Source organism: Battus philenor, unplaced genomic scaffold (assembly GCF_028537555.1).
Source record: "Battus philenor isolate CCGP_79_NKW_IND1 unplaced genomic scaffold, ilBatPhil1.0.hap1 SCAF_13, whole genome shotgun sequence".
Lineage (NCBI taxonomy): Eukaryota > Metazoa > Arthropoda > Insecta > Lepidoptera > Papilionidae > Battus > Battus philenor.
This window is the reverse complement of record NW_027181675.1, coordinates 13,005,073-13,026,461: the sequence shown is the minus strand read 5'-3', so window position 1 is coordinate 13,026,461 and position 21,389 is coordinate 13,005,073. Positions and strand designations below refer to the sequence as shown.

Below are 21,389 nucleotides of genomic sequence, written 5' to 3'. Positions count from 1 at the left end.
TAACGAAAAAAGTAAATGATGTTTGAAAAACCTGAAACTAATCGATGCAAAGTTAATTGTAAACATGACAATACGAGACTATAGAGTAATGTATACTAACAGTGACATTATAAGAATATATATATACAGGATGATTGGTTACAGGTACAAAAGCTTTAGGGGGTGATGTATAGCTCATTTGTGGTCAGTTATTTATGGTTACCCAGTTCAAAAATGAGTGGGTTCAGAAATAATAAATAACCTTATGATAGTATAGTAAGAAAAGGCATCTTCAAAATTCGAATAACAACATATTAACTTTAATAATTATTAAATATCTGTAACCTCTATTGTCAGAAGTGATTGGCCTGTCGCATTCGAATAAAAAAATAAATTGATGTAACATATTTCGGACAGCATACTACACACGTTGATTGAAAAAGTCTTTCAAGCTTGTTTCTGACAAAAAGAGCTCTGTTTTGACCCCTTTCAAGCTTTTACAGCTATTTTCAAACACACTGTTTACACTTGTACTTTTAAAATCGACGAATATGTCGCAACTAGTATCCAATAAAATGATTTGACAAAAAATTCTATTAAACATTCGGTAAATTTGTAGTAAAAACTTTGTCTGGTAGAAAAATAACAATAATTTGAATTTAAAATCAATCTCCGAATTATGTGTTTGCTATGCCGAGTATAGTATTAAGTTTAGTAACTTGCATGAAACATTATATCTGTGGTAAGTTCATAGCAGTTAATGTTTACTTCTACATTGCAAAAGGCCAAAATTCGATATTTTGGCCTTTTGCAACAATACTAACGAACAAATACATATTTATTTATAACTTAATAAAGTAATTTTTGTATTTCACAATATAGATACGCAAATAATATTGCTCTCCCGAGGTATACGGAACATTATTTTAGTTTCTACTTATTTCTAGGTTAATATTTTATCTCTTTTTGTATCAACTGTACAAGCTGCAAGATGCATGTATGTACGCAAAATTTTTAAATGGATGTTTACGAGGTATTAAAGCAATATTCGCTAAGTAAGAAAAGGACCAATACTTATTTCTTACTTAGGATGGACTTCCGCAAAGTAACGCCTGATTCCATGAAATAATATTCGCCAAATTGTACTGAAATAGGTTTCATATAAAACAGGCTATTTGTCGCACCGATTCGAAGCCTGCGCAGAGTGGGCTTGGCGGCGTAGAAGGTGAACCACTTGAAGTCACCATATTTATGCGAATATTTATACATATATCTCAATCCTTTAGTTAAAAGTTACACGTTTTAGGTATCTCACTTTACTTCTTCAATAATCAATTTTATTTGACAATATAACTAAGTTAAAGCGTTATCTAAATTCGAATGACAACTTGTTAAACTTAATTATTATTTAACATCTGTCCCTACAGACCTTGTACTGAGAGAACTTATTGGTCAATTGCATTACATTATAAATTCAATCCTTTTAATCTAATACAGAGTTCCCCAAACTTTTTTATGTCGTAGACTCCTTGCCATGTTATTCCGTGTTGGGTAGACCCCCTACTTACCTGATATTGATTTCCTGTAAATTTATAACTGTAGTGAAGTTTAGTGTTAAAACACATGTTAATTTATACATTTATTAATTGAATTTAAATTAATACTACTCAAAATAAAATTTTGTATCTGTTATGTAAAATATACGTAACATATTAATAATTTTTTACTTCATAATTTCTTTTATAAATAATGTAAAGGTTTTGATATTATAAGATAGTATAATGTAAGTAAATAGGTACTATCAGTGTACGTGTTGAGATTTACTCGTGGAGCCCCATTTTCATTTCATGGACCCCCAAATTTTTTTTCGCTGACGTAGACTCCATGCAGGTTGTCATAGACCCCTAGGGGTCGATATAGACCACTGGGAATCACTGATCGAATACACCAATAACCAAACAACCTATATACATTAAGAAATTAGATTAACACATCGAATCAACATTATTAAGTTTATGTCTAATACCATTCAGTTTCAAACGTGTGATCGTAAACGGAAGGTGTTACAAATGGAATAGCCGGGGGCGCAGCTGGGGCGAAGTGAACGCGCTTTATAATCGAACAACACGAGGGGTTAATGTTCTGTTCGGTTTATCGCTTTTAAATTAAATATATACTCAATTAAGTGTTCTTGATACTTGCAATTGCTATGACGTCATCGTGTTGGTGATCAAGATAATTTATAAATAAAAGCTAAGAAAGGTTAATAAAGGTATCCAAAGTTTCACTACTTGTATTTGGAGTATTTATACACTACAATGACAAGTATTACTGGATATTTCTGTATAATACTGGAAATGTACTGAATTTTAAACCCGTGATTTATGTATTACAATAACATGAAGTTATTTTCATGATATACAGGCTGTTTAGTAAAAGTTTTAAAGATTTACAAATTTTAAATATTTTACACAGTTTACAATCAACTGTATAAAGTGATTATTGTTAAATTTATTACATTAATTAATAATCTTTATTGGAATAAGGCTATAATAATTCTACTGCCAAGTACTAAGTCTCCAGGCACAGACAGGAAACCATAATTAGTTTTACTAGCTAGTAATCCGAATTTTGAAAAAAAATTGTATGTTTTGTATTTTATTTTTAGATAAATTGTATCATTAATTAAATAACCATAAATTACATACCTTCCTATACCTACACTTTTAACCCTTCAAAGCTTTAATGTATTATTAATCTGTAATAAATATGTATTCCTATTTCCAAAATCTATCGCATTATTATCGCCCGCTCTATTTTTCTTTAACCACATCCAACCAATGTTTGTTTGTAAAATACCGCCTCATGCGATAAGATCGCCTTTTGTACTTGATTTTTTGCCTATCACCTGATATACATTTCATGATTTTTATATGGAGTAAATAAATATTTTTTTTTCTTCAGAAATTCACTAGACCGGCGATTGCCCGGAATAGTTAAGGAATATATGAGCAATATGTTTTCAGAAATTTGTCCCGCTGAAACTATTCGAGTCGGTCGATAGACGCCAACTGCAAGGCAAAAGCCTACTCTGAAAATCGCCCACAATGATAAGTCCTGCACTACTTGTATCCATGCTATCGGAATTGTTGTATGCCCTACTGTACTAACTCAATCTATATTACGATGTTATTTTTTTTTTTGAACTACCGGACGCGGTTAACCAAAAAAAAATATCTGCAATTTTCTTGGTAAACTTAAAATAGCAATGACGATTTGTTACGTAATTCAATGTAACGCTATCAAACTTTTTATCTTCGTCCGGTTTGAAGCAAACATAACACAATTTTTTAATATTATTTCGACTGCGATTAATATGTTGTATGTTACCATAGTTAGCGATAATCCCACATTTTATCTTTTGTTCGTGACCACGATTAGTATATTCACGACACTTGTATTTCCGCTAGAAAAAAAGTGAAAAAACATTACTGTCTTCGCTGTATTATTTTTTTACTCAAACACTATTTTATGTTATAATTAAAAAAAATTCATTGCGCACGCGACTCTGTTTCAAAAATTTCAAGATCATCATTTCACTGGCCACGCCCATAGACTTCCAGCGGAACCAGTTGGAAGTAGCCATCATCCAGCGTCTTCCGATGACTAACGTAGTCGTCTTTCCACCTCATGGATGGACACCCTACACTGCGCTTGCTGTCTTCATACCAGGAACCTTATAACTCCAATGTCCATCTGTTCTGCATTTTGTGTGGTCACTGCTGCCACTATAGCTTGCAAATCTTCTGAGCTATATCAGTTATTTTTGTTCGTCTACGGAACTCATTTCTGATTTCATTTCGTAGAAAAATCCTGGACATTGCCGCCTCCATTGCTCGTTGAGCGATTATTAGCTTGCTTTAAGATAGAAATATAGAATTACAAAAAGATATATTATGTATTTTCAAATTTACTTGGCAAGAAAACACTCAGGAGGGCACATGTTAGTGTCACTCTGTGTTTAGCACTAATCGGTGTAACATAACTCTTGAAGATACCCCGTGGAGGGGTGAAACACGGCGCTGGCAGTTGTGTGATACGAATTGTTTGCCGCATACGCATTTATCAGCGGGATGGCGGGCGGTGCACTTTGTCGCACGACCACTACTGCATGTGCGGAAGTGGCTAAATATTGGTCCTTTTCTTACTTGGCACATGTTAGATCTTGTAACTGTGAAACATAGAAACAGTAAAGTCAATTTAATTGACCAAATAGGCTTATTAAAGTCAAGGCCCCGCGTCGACCGGCTCGCAAAGCAACGGGTCAGTGGTCAGCGGTGGTCAGTTGGTGACGCATGGCCGCGGTCGGCCGCTCGCACCAATTTACTTATTAAACCCACCGCGACCTTGCCGAGATGACAGTTTTCCTGTTTCCAACATCGCCCGCGCCTCGTACCGCCTAATATAAACGCACACGTAATTGTTTTGCATTAACACGTTCTTCTATATGTAGCGTAGAAGGAAAACTATTCCCGTATATTCATGGCTTGTTAATAAATTATTGCCTCAATAACATATATGGTTCAGTTGTAAATGGATATTAATAATCATTAATTTTAGCTACGTAAATATAAAACATTTTTCATTCAGTCAAATTTTTATATTATTATTCACTTTAGAGAAAAATGACAGAAGAGTTCAATATGACAGACACTAGAATCAAATTTTGTTCGAGTCCCAAATGCCTCTTGATCGGCCAAAAACTCATTTTGCCATTATTTTGTGTACATTTCAAACATGCTCTATACAATAGAATAATTCAGTTCCGTTTTATTATCTAAAATCCTTTATATTGTTAAGTACAAGTTTTACCAGTTTTAACATAAGTTTCCACGAGTTTGTATAAGGGATTATTAAAGAACTAAAACCAAATGTAATTTAATTAAATCTTGTCATGGTGGTACATAAAATAAATGCACTAAGCGTCATTTGAAACCAGTCTGGCGTTGAATTCGGCTCGCAGTGGGTTTTTGTCGCAATGCGCACACCGCTCCGTGTAGCCGCAAAATATCCACGCCGTGTGACCGCAGCCTGATGCGTTTCGCATACGAACGTATTCTTACCATATCTATGTATTAATTACACAAACAAACATTAATACCAAAAATACAAGAGGAATGATTACTAAACAATAGTTTATATCTTCTATCTTCTCTTTACAAAGAGATGAACGTATAGCACATTATAAAAGCAAAAAAAATAGAGCAGACATATTTAAGTGATCACTCTGAAATAGAATAAAGTCTCTTTACTCGCAAGGTATGTTTCATAAACATTCTGCGAATACAGCAACTATGTTTTTATATGAGATTAAATGGAGGATGCATTACTAGGTGATAAAATAAAAATAAAAAACCTGAATCTAATTTTTTTAAACAATTTGATTGAATATCTTAAGGCTTAAACGATGGTTTGAAAAAACTTAGTAATTTTCTCTTGCTTAGCAGTTTTTAAAAGGTCCTTTAATTCAGACTGACACGCAACAGTCGTAAAACCAATTTGCCTCCTAAAAATACGACTTCGTTCCGAATCGCAAAGTTCATTTTCCATTCTTAAACTTTCACAGAAACTTTTCAAATTATATGTCACGCTTTCAGTGCTTATTGTAGCTCTTCTTCAATGTGCTGTGAAATTTAACGTTTCCTTTTAGTCGGTTTTAATCAGTTCTTCAACTTGCGATTCAAGCAATTTCTGAACGTCATCTGATTCTATCTGTTGGAACCCATCTCGTCCTATTCCTTTCGCGATTTCAGCTATGTTCGTAGTCAGTTTGAACCTGCACAGATTCTTCGTCATTTTCCACAGTTCGACACGCCACACTATTTTACTTTTTTCATTAGTCCATTTGACGGTATTTACAAAGGATATTGTATTGGATAGCTATTGGAATCCTTTAATTATTATGTATGTACTTATTAGATTCGTGAATATAGAAGTTATTAGGCGCAAATTTTTTAAATAGATCGCATTTTTTTAAGCGAATGAAGGAAGCTTTTGCTGTACATTACATTAATATACTTTTTCTACTGGAATTCAACAAGCCAATAACTTCTGACGGTACAAAGTCTGCAGGGATTGATAGAAAACAATAATTCAATTAATATGTAGTAATCAGGATTTTCATACTATATTATCATTACGTTATTATTTTTGAAATACACAATTTCGGGGTGAACAGTACGAGCAGTGGTATCCCAGCGGAAGAAAACCGTAACTTGCGATCGTAGGTCGCGGGTTCGATTCCTAGGATACTATCTTAAATAATTCACATTTTTATATAAATTATTGGACGGCCACTGCTCACGGACAAGTTTCCCCACCAAGGGGCAGCAGCGTCCTTTGCATATCATAATACCACACCGCGATAACCAAACCATCCCAAGCGTGGCGATTATGGTATATTCCTCCATAGATATCTTTGCGAGAAGCATCAACATTGCAGTAGGCATCTATAGGCTGTAACGACAAAGAATATATTTGCTGACAGCAAATCAGATATATACATTCATACTATAAAGCTTTCACGATGTACAAAAAGCCATGTTAAAAATATGAGCTTTCAAAATTTATACAACAAACATTCAACAACCGCTCAAGCTATTTATATATGCATTGTAAATTCTTTCTAGAAAGTAATATGAAAAAAACAAATGAATAAAACTGGTAAATTTATTCTCATGTTATGGCATGCCAAAAAGAAATAGAGAGTTGTTTCAATGTAAAGATACCTTCAGGTAATAAAAATCTAGTAGCATAATTAAAACTTAATGCAACTTTAATCACTTTTATACAAGTTTAAACATACATAAACTTGTATATTTACGACTCATAAAAGAACATTGTATCAATGGTTAATTAAAAATATACACACATAAAAACACACCATTATTAGTCACCTCGCTGCAGTTAAACAAGACAATTTACTGCAACAGCTCTATGTCATGACTTAATGACTGTAATGATAAAAAAATATCTCAGAAGTAATTCAATTGTTATTCTTATGAAGAATGATTCATGCAACTGACTTATCAATGGTTATAGGCACAAACAATGGCGTCTCGCTATTCAAACTGTATTTACACTAAGAATAATAATTTCCACAAACGCTTGATTTAAAACGGAACACACATGTTAAACCATTACACTAAATTTGTTAATGAAATCACTTTGCTGCACCTTATCAATATTAATTATGCTTAATTGTAATTTAGTTTTTACAATTACTCAAATAAATATTAAGAGACACAAATAGTAATCATTTGTTAGTTTATAAATGATAAAATTGATTCTCCATCTGTATTAGAAAATGTCATGACAGATCATTTTTAATTTTATATTTAGACATATTATCTATTTAAATTTTTATCCCAACCACATCTGTAATCTCAAGCACAGGGACTATGAAATATTTGTTGAGATTTTTAATCTAATTTTATTTACACCAGTTCTAACTTACTTATAGTTATGGATAAAAAATATAAATAATTTGAAGTGTTAATGGCTACAGGAGTTTTTGCCTTTGAGTAGGCACTCCCTGGTTGAGGTTTGACTACAATCAAGTCAATCAAGAAAATTAAATTTGTTATAAGCACTGATATTTTTGGCTAAAATATTATTTTTAAAAAAACCAATAAAAGTAACTATATTTAAAGTATATATTGAAGCACAAGCTAATACAATTATATATCTCATAAACCCATTAGAAATTTAAAAAGCATTAATTATAAAAGTGCTTCCCATACTAAGACAACAGTAAAACTTTAGGTAAATATAAATACTAATAATATAACTAAAAATCTATTTATTATATCCATATGAAATATGTTGACACTGTATCATAATTAGTTAGTTCACATGAAACCAAAGTATACAATGGTAAAACAGTTTACAAATAACCTCCTCATACTGTTATCAACATTTAAAATATACAAACCATAATAGAGAAGTAGTGGCAACTTGAGTCTGTCTACTTATCATAACCATTGATGTATGTATATCTTAAAGTAAATATTTGTATGATTTCAAATTGTAAATAATAAATTTGGAAGTTATGAAATTATAATCTATGAATGTCTATAAGAACTTCAAATTAAAAAGTTTATTACATAAAAATTAAAAACTTCGTTATGAAACTGTTGATTTAATTTTTTTAATTATAATTTGAAATTTTAACTGTGGTTGTGTCCTCATACTAATCACAAAAAAATTTATTATTTAGCAAAATAAGGAAGCTTTTTCAAATGATACCTGTGTTTTGTTTATATATTTAAGGTTAAAAGAAATGAGGTAACTAAATAGAGGGAGCTTATTTTTTAATTATTTTACATTTTTTTATCTAACAAAAAGTACAGGACAAGCAGTTTGTTGGTGAAAATAGGCACTGTTATATATCATTATTACTAGAATAAAGATACGGATATGTATTACACTAACAAGCAGTTAATTAATAAACTAAAGTTGTAATTTATTTATACTTTGTGGGAAAGACATCTTTCAACTAAGTCCTTCAGAGGTCTAACACTTAGTTGGTAACATCTCTTAAGAAATGTATTTTATTGAATATCGATGGAATTAAACAGTGTGTTCTTCTCATTTAATAGTTCCTTGTGGATGGTCTCATGGGTTCCTTTAACTTGTTTGTACAATATAGTTCTATAGTAATTTTATATTCAACTTAGCTGTCACTGGAAGTATTTTACACAATTGACTATAGATTATAATAATACAACAGCATTGTTTATAAACACATCTTTTATACTACATTGACTGGAAGAAAATGCTTTAAGGCTATTAGTCTGCCATTATACTATGTGTTAAAAAGAGTAAAAAAAAATTTAGAGTTATAAAACTAATAATCTTTATATAGTTGAAAAGGGAATAATCTTAATACTATTTAACTTTTCATATATATGCCATTATAAATATTCCCCATCTCACAATTTCTAATTAAGAAACAGTCCACACTGTCTGTCCGTTAACATGAATAGATAATAAACAGGAAACATAACATTCAGTCGCCTTATCAATGAAATGTGCAGGGAGAACAATGTCATTTTGTCAGAAGTCTGATAACTGTTCAAAATGTTGTAAGAGGAAAGATCACATCCGCTTATTTGGACAATTTATTTCCACTTGTAGATAGAATAAAATTGATCTTAGGTACTCCTTTCTTTCTTACTCCTTACTTTTATAATCCCAACTGTCTGGAGGCAAGGATCATTAGCGTTCATGGTCTTCTTATCAGACATGTGTTTACTTTAGATTTTATAGACAGTCTTCGGTGCTGGGCATGCTTTTAAAAGGACACTCCTGCTGCTTACATACTAGTCCATAGTCTGGGTGTAGTGTCCTGCAGGGCCAACCATTTCTGTTTATCATAGAGCTTCCTCAAGATCGATCCCTCAAGATTTTTTAGAGTTAGGTTGGCTACACTAAAGTCTATCTTAATGCCATATGAGTACAATGTAGCTTGGATGCAAATCAACCCATTGAGTCAAGACAAGATATCAGCAAAAAAGAATGGCAACACTTATACACAGATTTAGATATTGTTGTGGAAATAAATTATATTTAATTTTTATCATTTATTGATTTTTGGTAAAGCTTTACATTAGTCTTGTTTAAAATGTTATACAAAATTAAAGTTTGCCTATTGTAAGGATAGCAAGCCTAGGCCATAATTATGCTAGATCTATGCCATATCTTAATATTAATAAATAATTAAAACAGAAAAACAATATTAAATGCCCCTCTAAATAAAATAAAATAAGAAATAATGAATGTTAAATTGATTAAAGACAAAATCTTATAATTATTTGTTTCAATGATATAAAAAATATATAAATATAGTTGAGCATTCTATGCATTTCCAGTTTCCAAATATGTCCAAATTAATTAAGTTGATTGTGTTTATTATAATACTTTTTTAGGCCTTTTAGTATTTTTATTAAATTTTTTTATTATTTCATACCTGATTAAAAAGTAATTAATAATTATTTTTTTATATTTATACATTGGCGAGTATGTTTATAAATAAAAATTGCCAAAATGTTACAAGAACTGTATTCATAAGCATTACATTGTTTATTTTTTAAATTAAGAGAAACTTACTGGATATTATAGCAATAACAAAAATTAATATATAATAATAATTAATATATTATATCTCAATTATTGAATAGATGATTCACATATAATAACTCCATTAAGCTTTGAATAGGTATTCAAGGTTTGTAATATAAATCATATATGAATTCTATTGGAATTGTTATAATCTATTTGTCATCCAAGCACAAGTATGATGGTATCTTAAAAAAAAAACGTTTAAACTAAATTGCTCAATTCAACTAACAAGCAAAAAAAATTAATACAATATAGTATAAACGCATGCAATTACATTCGAACTCGATTTCCTTTGTTACAGACACTACTATTCCACAGAAAATAGACCCTCACGTAAATAGACGAAACAATACATTTTAGTGAAAATAATAGTTAAAAACTATTTTTAATAAATTGGCTACACATTTTAAAAGTAAGCGAAACGTATAAAAATAAGATTTGCGATGTTTGTAAACAAAAATGCCGGCAACGGTTATACACTCACCAAGACTTTGATGAAGCGGCTCTCGAGCTCATCTCGGTCCGGCATGGGAGGTTTTGTGCGACTCCTAGTAGATGGCTGCCGTACATGGTGACTCTTGGTGGACGTAACGGGTCCGTCCAGCACTGTCTGCTCTCTGGATGTAATTAGGCCCATTTTGCACTGATCACTTAAACAACCACTGAACACGTACTCCATCAGGTCATTTTATATCACAGAGCATCACTAAATCACAGTTTATTTAATAAAAGTCACATTAGACGGAGTAAAGAGTTCGATATTATTTCGATAAAAAAAATATAAGCGAACGGAAGAACAAGCGCACAAGCGAGACAAGACACGAGCGCCGAGGCTGCTACTGAAGTGAAGTTTGTGAGGGCGCCATTTGCTGCAATCTAACTGACAGCTGGATCAGCCAATCAGCATAGCATCGTTCGAAAACATATCAAAATAATGTAAATAGTCAAAGTTTACGGTTTATGACGAATTCAATACCCTTTTTATAATTTTCGCATGGTTCTTCTATGACAGTTTTTGTTTGTGAAAAATCTGCTTGTTTATCATCTTATTATAGTCGTATTTATTTTTTTACTAGAATGGAATTGTAGAGAGTAAGAAATATATTTAATTAAATAAAAATATTAAGTAAGCTTAAATACTCCCTCGTTAGTAATATGTGTAAATATAAGACCGTATAGTTGTTTACATTCCCTGTAAAATTTTGCTTTATACAATACCACATTTGCAATGTTTTATTACAGTTTGTTTTCCTATTGTCCAGAAAGTATTTTTAGCAAAAAAAATACGTAAAAGAATAATAAATAATTGCAATAGCAAATACATGCACATGCAAAAGACAGGTATAGGTAATTGAAATAAGTATTCAACATTAAAACAAAAGAGACAATATCCAACAAAATAAATTTCACTTTTCAGCGTAAAATTGTGAATAAGCGCCATTATTATTGGAAATCATTTTAAAGTAGTTTAGTTAGTCTTGGCAAAAGTTTAATGTATACCACAAGAAGTATTTTATGATAGAACATCAAGATGTAATTGCACTAAACTTGCGATCCACATAAGTTACATTTACCATTAAACACTAACCATTTATAATGACACTTGTCTATGTAAAATTGGACGAATGGATTACTAGAGATGTAATAATATTTAAATAGACATATGTGTAAGTCCCCGACTAAAAATAATTCTTCGATACTGCTAAATTTTTGCAGGTTCTGTTATATATGTAAGAATCTTATTTTTTGTTTATTACTTTTCGTTCATCTGTAATTTGCCCGTAGTGTACAAAGGTTCAAGTCTAAATCAAAATTACTTATAGCGGTTTTTGTTCAAGCTTGTTACTTCATTTAACACTGGTAAATCTTAAATTTAAGGAATGTAGGTACAAATTAAGAATCGTGATTTATACAATTTATTTATTTATTGGCTTTACGTGTAGGTACAGAAATACAACGGCACCGTGAACATGTTATTGCCCGCGGCCAATTAAAGGAATAATACAATACACCAATACTCGAGTTAGCACCATTTTTTTGTTTTTTTTTTGTTTTATTTTTTTACAAACATACCATAACCTTAAAAAGCTATAGTGTGAAATAACGAAAAGTTCATAGTCTTTTTAACATTTTATATACGTCAACTAATGCTTAATATTAGCTTTATTATTTGATATATTGATCACACAACATTCTACAACTATGCAAATGGACTTACAATATCAACAGACGATAGACGTCACACAGGCGCCCCGACCCTCAACATACAAGACAATTTGGTCCGGCTTCAATTATCAAGTGATTTTGTTAATAATTTAAATGGAGTCTCCACGTGAATACAGTCTTTGGTTAGGACAGAGAAAGAACAGAAACGAAGAACTTAAATTTAAAATATCACAAGCAATAGACAAAGTTATTCCGCACAAGTCATCAGTCAAACAATATTTTTCATAGATAATTATTATTATTTTTCATTTAAAAATCTCCGAGCTCAACTTATTGCTATAGACGACATACATTTCTCAGTATACAGATATTTAAATTAGCACAAGAAACAGACTAATATTAATACAAACGAAGCGAGTGTTGCTATTTGCAAAAAATATAAAAAGCGACGCATCCGGGCGCGGAGCGAAACGCCAGCCCTGCGCTGTTGCTAACGACTTAGGCGACAAAGGCCACAATGCACCAAGTACTATATGCGAGGAACGTACAGTAGTGTACATCGTATTTGTCCACATCTACACTTTACACGTACATTTTAATACTTTCGAGGCAAATCCCGCTATAACTACAACAGTACACGCAATGTACATGCTACATCATATTAAATACACTTGGTTTACGTGTCTAGCCTACGAGCTACCAGGCTAAACTAACGTTACGACACTAACGTTTCAACGCAGCTTTACAAGTACTGTATACTGCACAATTACGGGAAGCCCTGTTCACATCAGTGTCGGCGATGGAATACGTTTTAACAGACGCGAATTAAAATGTACAACGTACTTAATAAGGCACGACAACGGGCCGGTGCACACAGTCTCACCGCTCATTTGCGACGAGCAACAATGAAACGTAAACATTCAAGAAATGCTTGTAACCTTTGTATACTAAATTAATCTATTCTAAACGAGCGGCTGTTGCAGGAAGCGCTTACAACCCTCTTGCTTCTGGAGAAACAAAGCTGCACTTATTAAACCTCCAGGAGTTCATCTGCCGCTAACCCCAGATTTGCACCAGTTCCTGGTGGAACGCACGCGCCGCTTGTTGCGCTGCCGATATCGGTTCGTACCGAATACAAATAATGCGTACAAGTCCATCTACATATTCCTCGAGCCCTTCGCCAGCCTCCCGTCCTGCGGGTAGAAGACAATCCGACGACGCGCTGTCGAGCCTCGTACAAGAAGCAAAACGATTACTCTGAAAACGTAATTAATACAAAATGATTTGTTATACGACGTCGTGGTTTCAGTCCATAGAAACGCCCACTGCAAAGCAAAGGCCACCCCCAAAGATATCTATGGAGGATATACCGTAATCGGAACACTTGGCAAGCGGGTGGGCTATCGCAGTGTGGTTTTATAGTAAGCAGAGAACGTAGCTGTTCATTCTCCGGAAACTTGGTTGTGAACAGTAGCAATCCTATATAATTAATCAATAAAGTGTGAATTATTTAAGATTGTAGCCGGGAAACGAACCTGCGACCTACATTCGCAAAACTCAGTCCTCTACCGCTGGTAGCCCAGTGCTCGATTTGTCGTACACTGTGGTATAAACATATTTCTAGCAACAGTCAAAGGCTATCGGGATCTGGACAGATGTTTCTGAATGTAAATTTTGTTCTTCTTGTCTCTCTTTACTGACATTCCTTATCTTAATGTACATTATTATTGTATAATTACATATCAAAGAATTAAAGCAATACCTAGGAGGCTCGCGTCGCGGGAAGAGGCTGCTAGCAGGGGCACGGTTGGCTTGGAGGGCTACTTGGAGGAGGGATAGTAGTAGAGCACGGCGCAGCCCGGCAGCTGCCAGCGCGAGGCGTGGAGCTCGATGAGCTGCAGCAGCGTGCGCCGGATGGATGGAGCGGCTGCAGTGTTGAGGAAGGCATCGCGCACGGCCGTCAGCAGACGCTCCAGGTCGCCCGGCAACTGCGTCTCAAGGTCCCGCCCGATGTATGTAAGAACGAAGAACAGGTTCTCCGTCTGTAAAACCATCCCAAAAATCACGTATTAACCAGGTGTTACATTAAATTACAGTAGGACCCTCATATCAAGGTGATGACGAAAGGCATCAGGTAAGATAGTATGTACATGCACATGAAAAAGTATTGTATTCACATATGTTCACCAAAACATTACCGATTTTTAAAGAATCTGTGACATACACGATATAAATACCAAATGCACAAACAAATTATTTGTACCTAACACTCGATTTAGCAAACCTTTTAACTGGCAATGTTTATGCATTTACTATTTTTCCTGTTAAAAAAGATTCTGTTACTTATTTTTAAAAACTTCCAAGACCGTTTGTGTGCTAAGTGTTGTTATGCGCTGTAAATGACTATAAAAGATATCTTGGAAATCTTCGCCTCCAGGCTATATATAAGTGTTTTATGTATTGATGTGTATGTAATGCATTATGTGTATGTAAATGCGATGTTCAGTGATTATGTATTATTTAATAAATACATAGTCTGGCATTTCATCAGGCTCAACTAAAGTCAACAAGAGATGGTATGTACATCGTGTATTAGAATTTGTGTTAGTATCATACAGTTTGACTTCTTAATTATTGCTTAACTTTAGTCATTCAAATATAACTATGAAAAACAAAGTTATCATTAAAAAACCCATTGAGTATTATATAAGTGTACATAGGCTCATTTTTATTTGTCTTTGGAGCTCGCATTCGTGCTGCAAAACATTTTTCTTCAAATATGCAATAGGGAACTCCTGCATACTATATTTTTTTTTACAAGTAAGCTAGTAGTTTTTTTTATAAGTAAGCAACTAGTTTACACCATCAAATGACCACTGCTTGTAAGGACGATAAGAAGACTAATGAAAATGTGCCTTCCTGTCGAGTGTCGTGACCATATAATGTGCGCGCGCGAATATACTAACATCACTGGGCGAGGGCACGGGCTGGCGGATGCAATCCTCGCAGCACTTGCAGATGAGCGTGAGCAGCACGTGGCCGGGCTGCGCGCTGGCCCCGCGCCGGTGGATGGCGCGCCGTCGCAGCTGACAGTACATCTCCAGCAGGAACGACAGGAACGCCATCAGCCGCGGTCGCCCGCCGCCCACCACCGCGCCCAACACCTGCAACGACCGCACTCATCATCACTCATGCAAACCCACCAACGATTCATAAAACTCATATAACATAACATTGGATTTGCCCTACATATGTAAAAACAAAGTAAACAATCCGCCCGATGTGAACACACCTTGCGTTAAAATTATAAAATATGTTGAGTTAATTAAATAGTACGGCTGGTTATTTGACCATGTTGTGACAATACTTCACTATTCGCTTATAAGTATTGCACGGGCTCGACATCTATCTTTAATATTTCCGATTCGCGGGTGGTTTTTTCAGCTAGTTTTCCTTAATTGTTTCCAGATAATTAACATTATATGAACGTCTATGAAATCTGAAATTGTCAATTTTATTCTTTAACTCCAAAAACTAACTGCTAACTATTCCTGATAATACTGTATATTGTTACTATATTTTATCCAAATAAAACCTATATTCGCTTCTATTCCTTAAAAAAGAAGGTTATATTGCCTCAATTCGAGCCTTAAGAATATGTTGGTGAATCTAAATGACAATATTCATATAGTGACCATTCGTCAATAAACAAATATGCCGGTAAGGTGGTAGTGGATGCCGCACCTTGTCGCGATCGTGGTAGCACTGCTGGCAGGTGTTGAGCAACGACTCCAGGAAGGTCTCTGTGTGCTCGCGCTCCACCACGGCGATGCAGCGGCGAGCGGCCGGCAGCGCATAGCGCGGCGACTCCACCGCGCGCGACACCAGGTGCCCCACCGCCTCCATCAGCGTGCGCGCCGCCACAGAGTTCGGATCTGGACACAAAACAACAATACAGAATCAGCAAAACACGATGCCAAGGCTCGCCCGGGAGATAGATCGACGTGGTCTCGAACCATCGTTATAGTATCCACAAGGGTTTCAGTGGTAGCGTGATTAACGCATTCCCCGGGATGGGTTATCAAGAATAACACAGCGACGCTACCAAGTAAGAATCTCACATGACTCTCCTGAGACCTGCCATACTTCCTCCCAGAGGTATGGCAGGTCTTAAATATCTAGAAGGTTTCCCTCCCAAACCAAAAAGAAAAAGTCTGTGGCTGGGCGCCTACAATGCCTTGCTCAACTTATAACATCTAACTATATATAGGTAGGTTCTCGTCAAAGATGCATTCATTCGCAATTAGCCACTACTTTCGTAAATATGCCATCATCAGATCGTCTTCGCGTCAGCTGATAGACGCCTACTCTGCAAGGTATGAGCCTTTCCCAAAGATCGCTACCAATTACTAAATTGCGCTGCTGGTCATCAACGACTTCCCACGACTTTGACTATGTCATCGATCAACCCAGAGGTAGGCGTACCCCCGCTCTGAGTCAACCGAATCAACTGGTCACCGCAAATTTTAACGATTTGATTACTTTGTGTACTATCCACAATGATGACAATAATACCCGCCGAAAATGATGATTCACTGCATTCGTAATGAAATCAGAAATAAGAAGATCGGCAGAAGAACCAAAGTCACCAACGTAGCGCGAAGAACTGTTTGTTTGATGTGATGATGGGCAGACGATAATGGCTTTTGGGAACGGGAGGTTCTCGAATGGCGACCACCGCGAGTGCGAAGACGTAGACGTTGCGTGTGTAGGCTCCTCACTAGGTAAACCGACGACATAATAAAGGTTGTGGATAGTCATAAGAGCGGGCAGTGCCTAACCGGACATTGTGACTTTGCAATGGGCGTCTCTATGTTAAAAAGCATGGAAACCTTCAAGCGCCTTATCGATGCACTCCTGGATGTCGGGCGCAAAGGTGCCCAGGTCCCCAGCGTCTGCAGCCAGCCCGAGCGCCGCCATGCCACTAGCGAGCGTGTCCGCCGAGGTGAGCGACTTGGATCGCTTCAGGCCCGGCGTGAACGACTGCGGCCGGATGCTCTTCCCGTTGCCATTGGTCAACGACGACGGCGGCGACTTTTTCTTCTCGCCCATTTGCTGCGGCTGCAGCTTGAAGTGAACACGCGGACCCACCTGAAAGTGACAATAAGACAAGCTGGATTAGTTTCATGGTTTCGCGGAGAAATCTTCCATAAACAAGACATACGCGTTGACAGTAAGACGACACACCTGGTTACTTTAGGGGAGGTCTTGGGTTTTACGGAAAGCATTTGTGTGCCCTTTAACACTGTGCCTAAATACATCTCAAGCTAGAATTTTTCAAAGCAAACATAAAATTTAAAAAAATGTTTCTTTTCTTAAGGTAAAGACGTCCAAAATATATCAACAAGTCCAGTTAGTGTTTCATTGATCTGACATGTGTCTTAGGCGCATCAAATCATATATAAGTTTACTTCTATTCACGCACATACATCAACAACAAAGACAAATGCTTTACGTGTAAACCTTAAAACAAGAGTTCAACAGTTTATATGGCTACACATTGAGGTGCGTTGATGGGCTGTTAAGGTCTGTGGAGAGCTGTAGGAGTCTGTCAGGGGGTGTTGTGGGCTGAGAAGGGAGAGGAAGCGGTGACACCTACTGCAGCGTGCGGCACGTTGCCGCTGGAGGTGCTGTTGAGCAGCGCGTGCGGCGGCAGCACGGGCCGATAGTGCGGTGGCACCTGCGCGTGCAGCACGGCCGACCGCGAGTGCTGCAGTCCCACGCCTGCATACCCCACTCCCATCGCTGACCTGTGAACATCGAGTTGCATATTATAGATACCTGATTTTAATGATTGAAATATCTATCAATGAACTAAAACATCGTTAATTCTTATTTCATTCAAAATTTGCAATTGTCATTTTAATAATTATCTATTTATTCCATGCACCGCATCCAAAGCTATTATGTTTCATTGATAATTGTCATCCCTTCATTTATATTTATTATGAAGTAAGCTCACCTAAACAAATTAACAATATTGTAAAGTAATCAAACGTAGGCTACATTATTTTGGCCACATCAGACAATCAGATAATTTTGCCGTTTACTTATCTTACGAGCTACTAGTAATAGGCAAAGTAGACGTAAATAGTAGACAGGCACCTATCCGCTGGTGTGATCAGACGAGTCAAGTCTATAACTGGACTGTCGAACAGCTTTGTCATCGATTCCGTTCCAAGACGGACACCAAAATCTTTAGTAATGAAAGGAATAAAAAAACCATCCATTAAATTTTTTTTTACGACGAAGTTTTACTGACTTAATAGACGCCTAACGAACAGAGATGTAATTTATAAACAGATAACTTCTTCACATAGCCATTTAAAATGCCGCCACCCGTACCATTAAAAACTTGATTAAAATAAAATTGACACGAATGTATTTTTCACACAGATGAAAAGGGTAAATCATTACACATGCAAATAAAGTTCGCATTGCATTCATCCGACGCTCCGCGATCCGAGCGCTGATTATATATTCACAGAGCGCTCGCTTGACGCTATAAGTCGCGGCTACATGAACATATTATAAAACGCGCGAACCATTAATGTATGGAGCTCAATCGATGGAATTATTCCAGTGGAGATTATTGAGGTATATGAATAAACAACTATACGTAGGACAGTACAGCGAAGGATTGCGTTATAAGACAGTCGCCACACAAGCATTTACATAACGCCTTTTAACCATATTGTCATCTCAGTTGTAATAGGCCTGCCCTTTAGATTTTCAATAGGACAAGATGGAAGCGGCATTACATAATCATACGATATACGGATGGACATATATATATGGTACACTACTGTATTCTTTCTAATATCTGAGAGGCAAACAACTACCTAAAAAGGCAGAGATTTTATACAACCTTATTTAGTTATTTTCCTCCTTTAGTTACCTACTTACTATATTACCTTAACTCTATAGCTTTTGTCATCGTTTTAAATAAATTAATTTTAACGTCATAATTACAATTTTTTTCACCGGACTCTCCACTGCTCAAATAGCATTAGCATATTTCACATGTTTGAGGTGGCAGGGCGAATAGTGCGGCTAGTTCGAGACCTCTTTAAAAAAGCAAAACTCGAGGACTCCCAGGGCAGCTTCAGCTCGGACCGTACATACTACTATTTTACCGGATTCGAATATCGCCTAGATCTTAGATTGCTTTGGTGAACGCTCCATCGATATTATTCAAACGTGCCATCTATTATTCCAATAGATAGCTTTTACCATGATGGTATGTTTCAGCTATCTATATCTAATTCATTGATTTTTTTATTTATTTAAACCCCTTCTTATAAAATAAACTTAGCTTTCTATCTCATCTTATACAAATTTGATCGGTGTCGCTTTTGATAATCCGGAGCAAAAATAGATTATATTTTAGCAGAAAATACCATGTATGATTTCTAAATATAGTGCACACAACATTGTTGTTTGACTTCCTAATATATAACAATAAATGATATCTATGATTCATTTAGAATTTATTATAGCAGAGGCCTGAGAACCAGAAAATATATCAGATTATTATCTTATTTCATTAACCGTGTGAACTAAATCTATACAATGGAAAATTTTGGCTCGCGTCTGTTGGATAAAATAGCAACCGAAAAGTTTGTATTACAACCTATCCGTGAAATTATTATAGCGGAGATAATTGATTAACAGTTCTAGGAAGGAAAATCATCATAACAGACTTATCGCTAGTTGTGCGAATTACTATTTTTAAATTATATTAACACACGATTGCACCTAAATTTAATATAACAGTTTATTTCCCTAATATCCGAGGTTCTTGGTTATGTACAACATATATTTTATGGCTTTCTAATTATATATTTATATCTTACAACTAAAATCGACTAAATTTTAATTTGCCTTAAAACTTGTATAGTTAATAAAAAAACAGTGAACTCATGTCTTGTTTTTTTAAATCTTTTTTTTACTATGGAGGGTTTTAATTTTACTATGGTACCCTCATAAGACCCTAAAAAAGCGTACAAATTCAACATCCATTGTTAAGATTGGACATCAATAAATGTGTAACGTAATAAAATATGTGATTAATTTAGAATTAATAAACACTAATTCTAGCAGAAGCCAAAATTGAACAAATTTCGATCCTATTCCGTTTACTGTATGAAATACATCTATACAGTTGAGAATGCTGGTACAAATTTGTTCCACAAAATGGTAACAAAACATTTTTTTGTTACCGGTCGTCGAACCTCTGATTTAACAAGTGAGATTAGTTCTATTGAATTTACTTCACCATGAATCACGTTATATTACATGCGTTACGAAGCACATGTCATATAATATTGACAATTTTAATTCAGTGGCTAAATTATTACATAGTATATTACATTAATATTTAATGTAGAAAAGTTGGTATAAGAAACTAAATACACCGTATCATCTTATTTTAAGGTGACATACACATATAAGCAAAAGCCTACCCCTGAGATCGCGACCATGATCGGTCTTTCGTCGCCTACATTAAGCAACCTTAACTGTCATCGGTCCACCTAGTGATGGGCGTGCCCACGCCGCGTCTACCGACTTGTGGCCACCCATTCGGGAACCTTTCGGTCCCAAGGGCCATCGGTTGCACGAGTGATGTTCTCCGCCCACTACCGACAGACAAGTAATTTGCTTCGAACTACGTCGATAATATTACTCTTCTTCGAGTCTCCTCATTTCAAATTTCGATTAGCGTTCGATTACATTCCTTTCCAAAGCTCTCTGTGTAATTTTGGGTACGATTTATAAAGTCCTTCTATATTATACGCATTGATCACATGTGAATCATGTAAAAATCAATATTTTAGCTACAATCAACGGAATCTTGTTTTCGAAAACCATAACAAACATTAGCTTAAACAAAACTAAGCAGAATCGCAATAGAGAAATAATACTAATAGTTATGCTTCACAAAGAAATAACGATCTATCCACGACTAATAAATAACATCGCAGGCAAGTAAATGGGTGTTT

At 35.2% G+C, this 21,389-nt stretch overlaps 2 protein-coding genes across 6 annotated transcripts in view; both read right to left on the bottom strand.

Annotated features, from left to right (window-relative positions):
• Positions 1-10,987, bottom strand: part of Frl (formin-like protein) — a 140,133-nt gene extending 129,146 nt beyond the window's left edge. Inside the window, exon 1 of the mRNA XM_068777187.1 lies at positions 10,646-10,987. Coding sequence (XP_068633288.1) covers positions 10,646-10,840 — 195 coding nt within the window. The 5' untranslated portion in view covers positions 10,841-10,987. The remainder of the gene's footprint in view (positions 1-10,645) is intronic.
• A 1,080-nt stretch (positions 10,988-12,067) lies between these two features.
• LOC137933318 (CBP80/20-dependent translation initiation factor) overlaps positions 12,068-21,389 on the bottom strand; it is a 52,825-nt gene continuing 43,503 nt past the window's right edge. For all 5 annotated transcript variants that reach the window (XM_068777228.1, XM_068777227.1, XM_068777230.1 and 2 more), the window contains 6 exons: positions 17,987-18,137; positions 17,220-17,478; positions 16,072-16,262; positions 15,294-15,491; positions 14,090-14,369; positions 12,068-13,584 (listed from right to left, as the gene is read on the bottom strand). In XM_068777228.1, the coding sequence (XP_068633329.1) occupies positions 14,148-14,369; positions 15,294-15,491; positions 16,072-16,262; positions 17,220-17,478; positions 17,987-18,137 (1,021 nt within the window). In that variant the 3' untranslated portion in view covers positions 12,068-13,584; positions 14,090-14,147. The remainder of the gene's footprint in view (positions 13,585-14,089; positions 14,370-15,293; positions 15,492-16,071; positions 16,263-17,219; positions 17,479-17,986; positions 18,138-21,389) is intronic.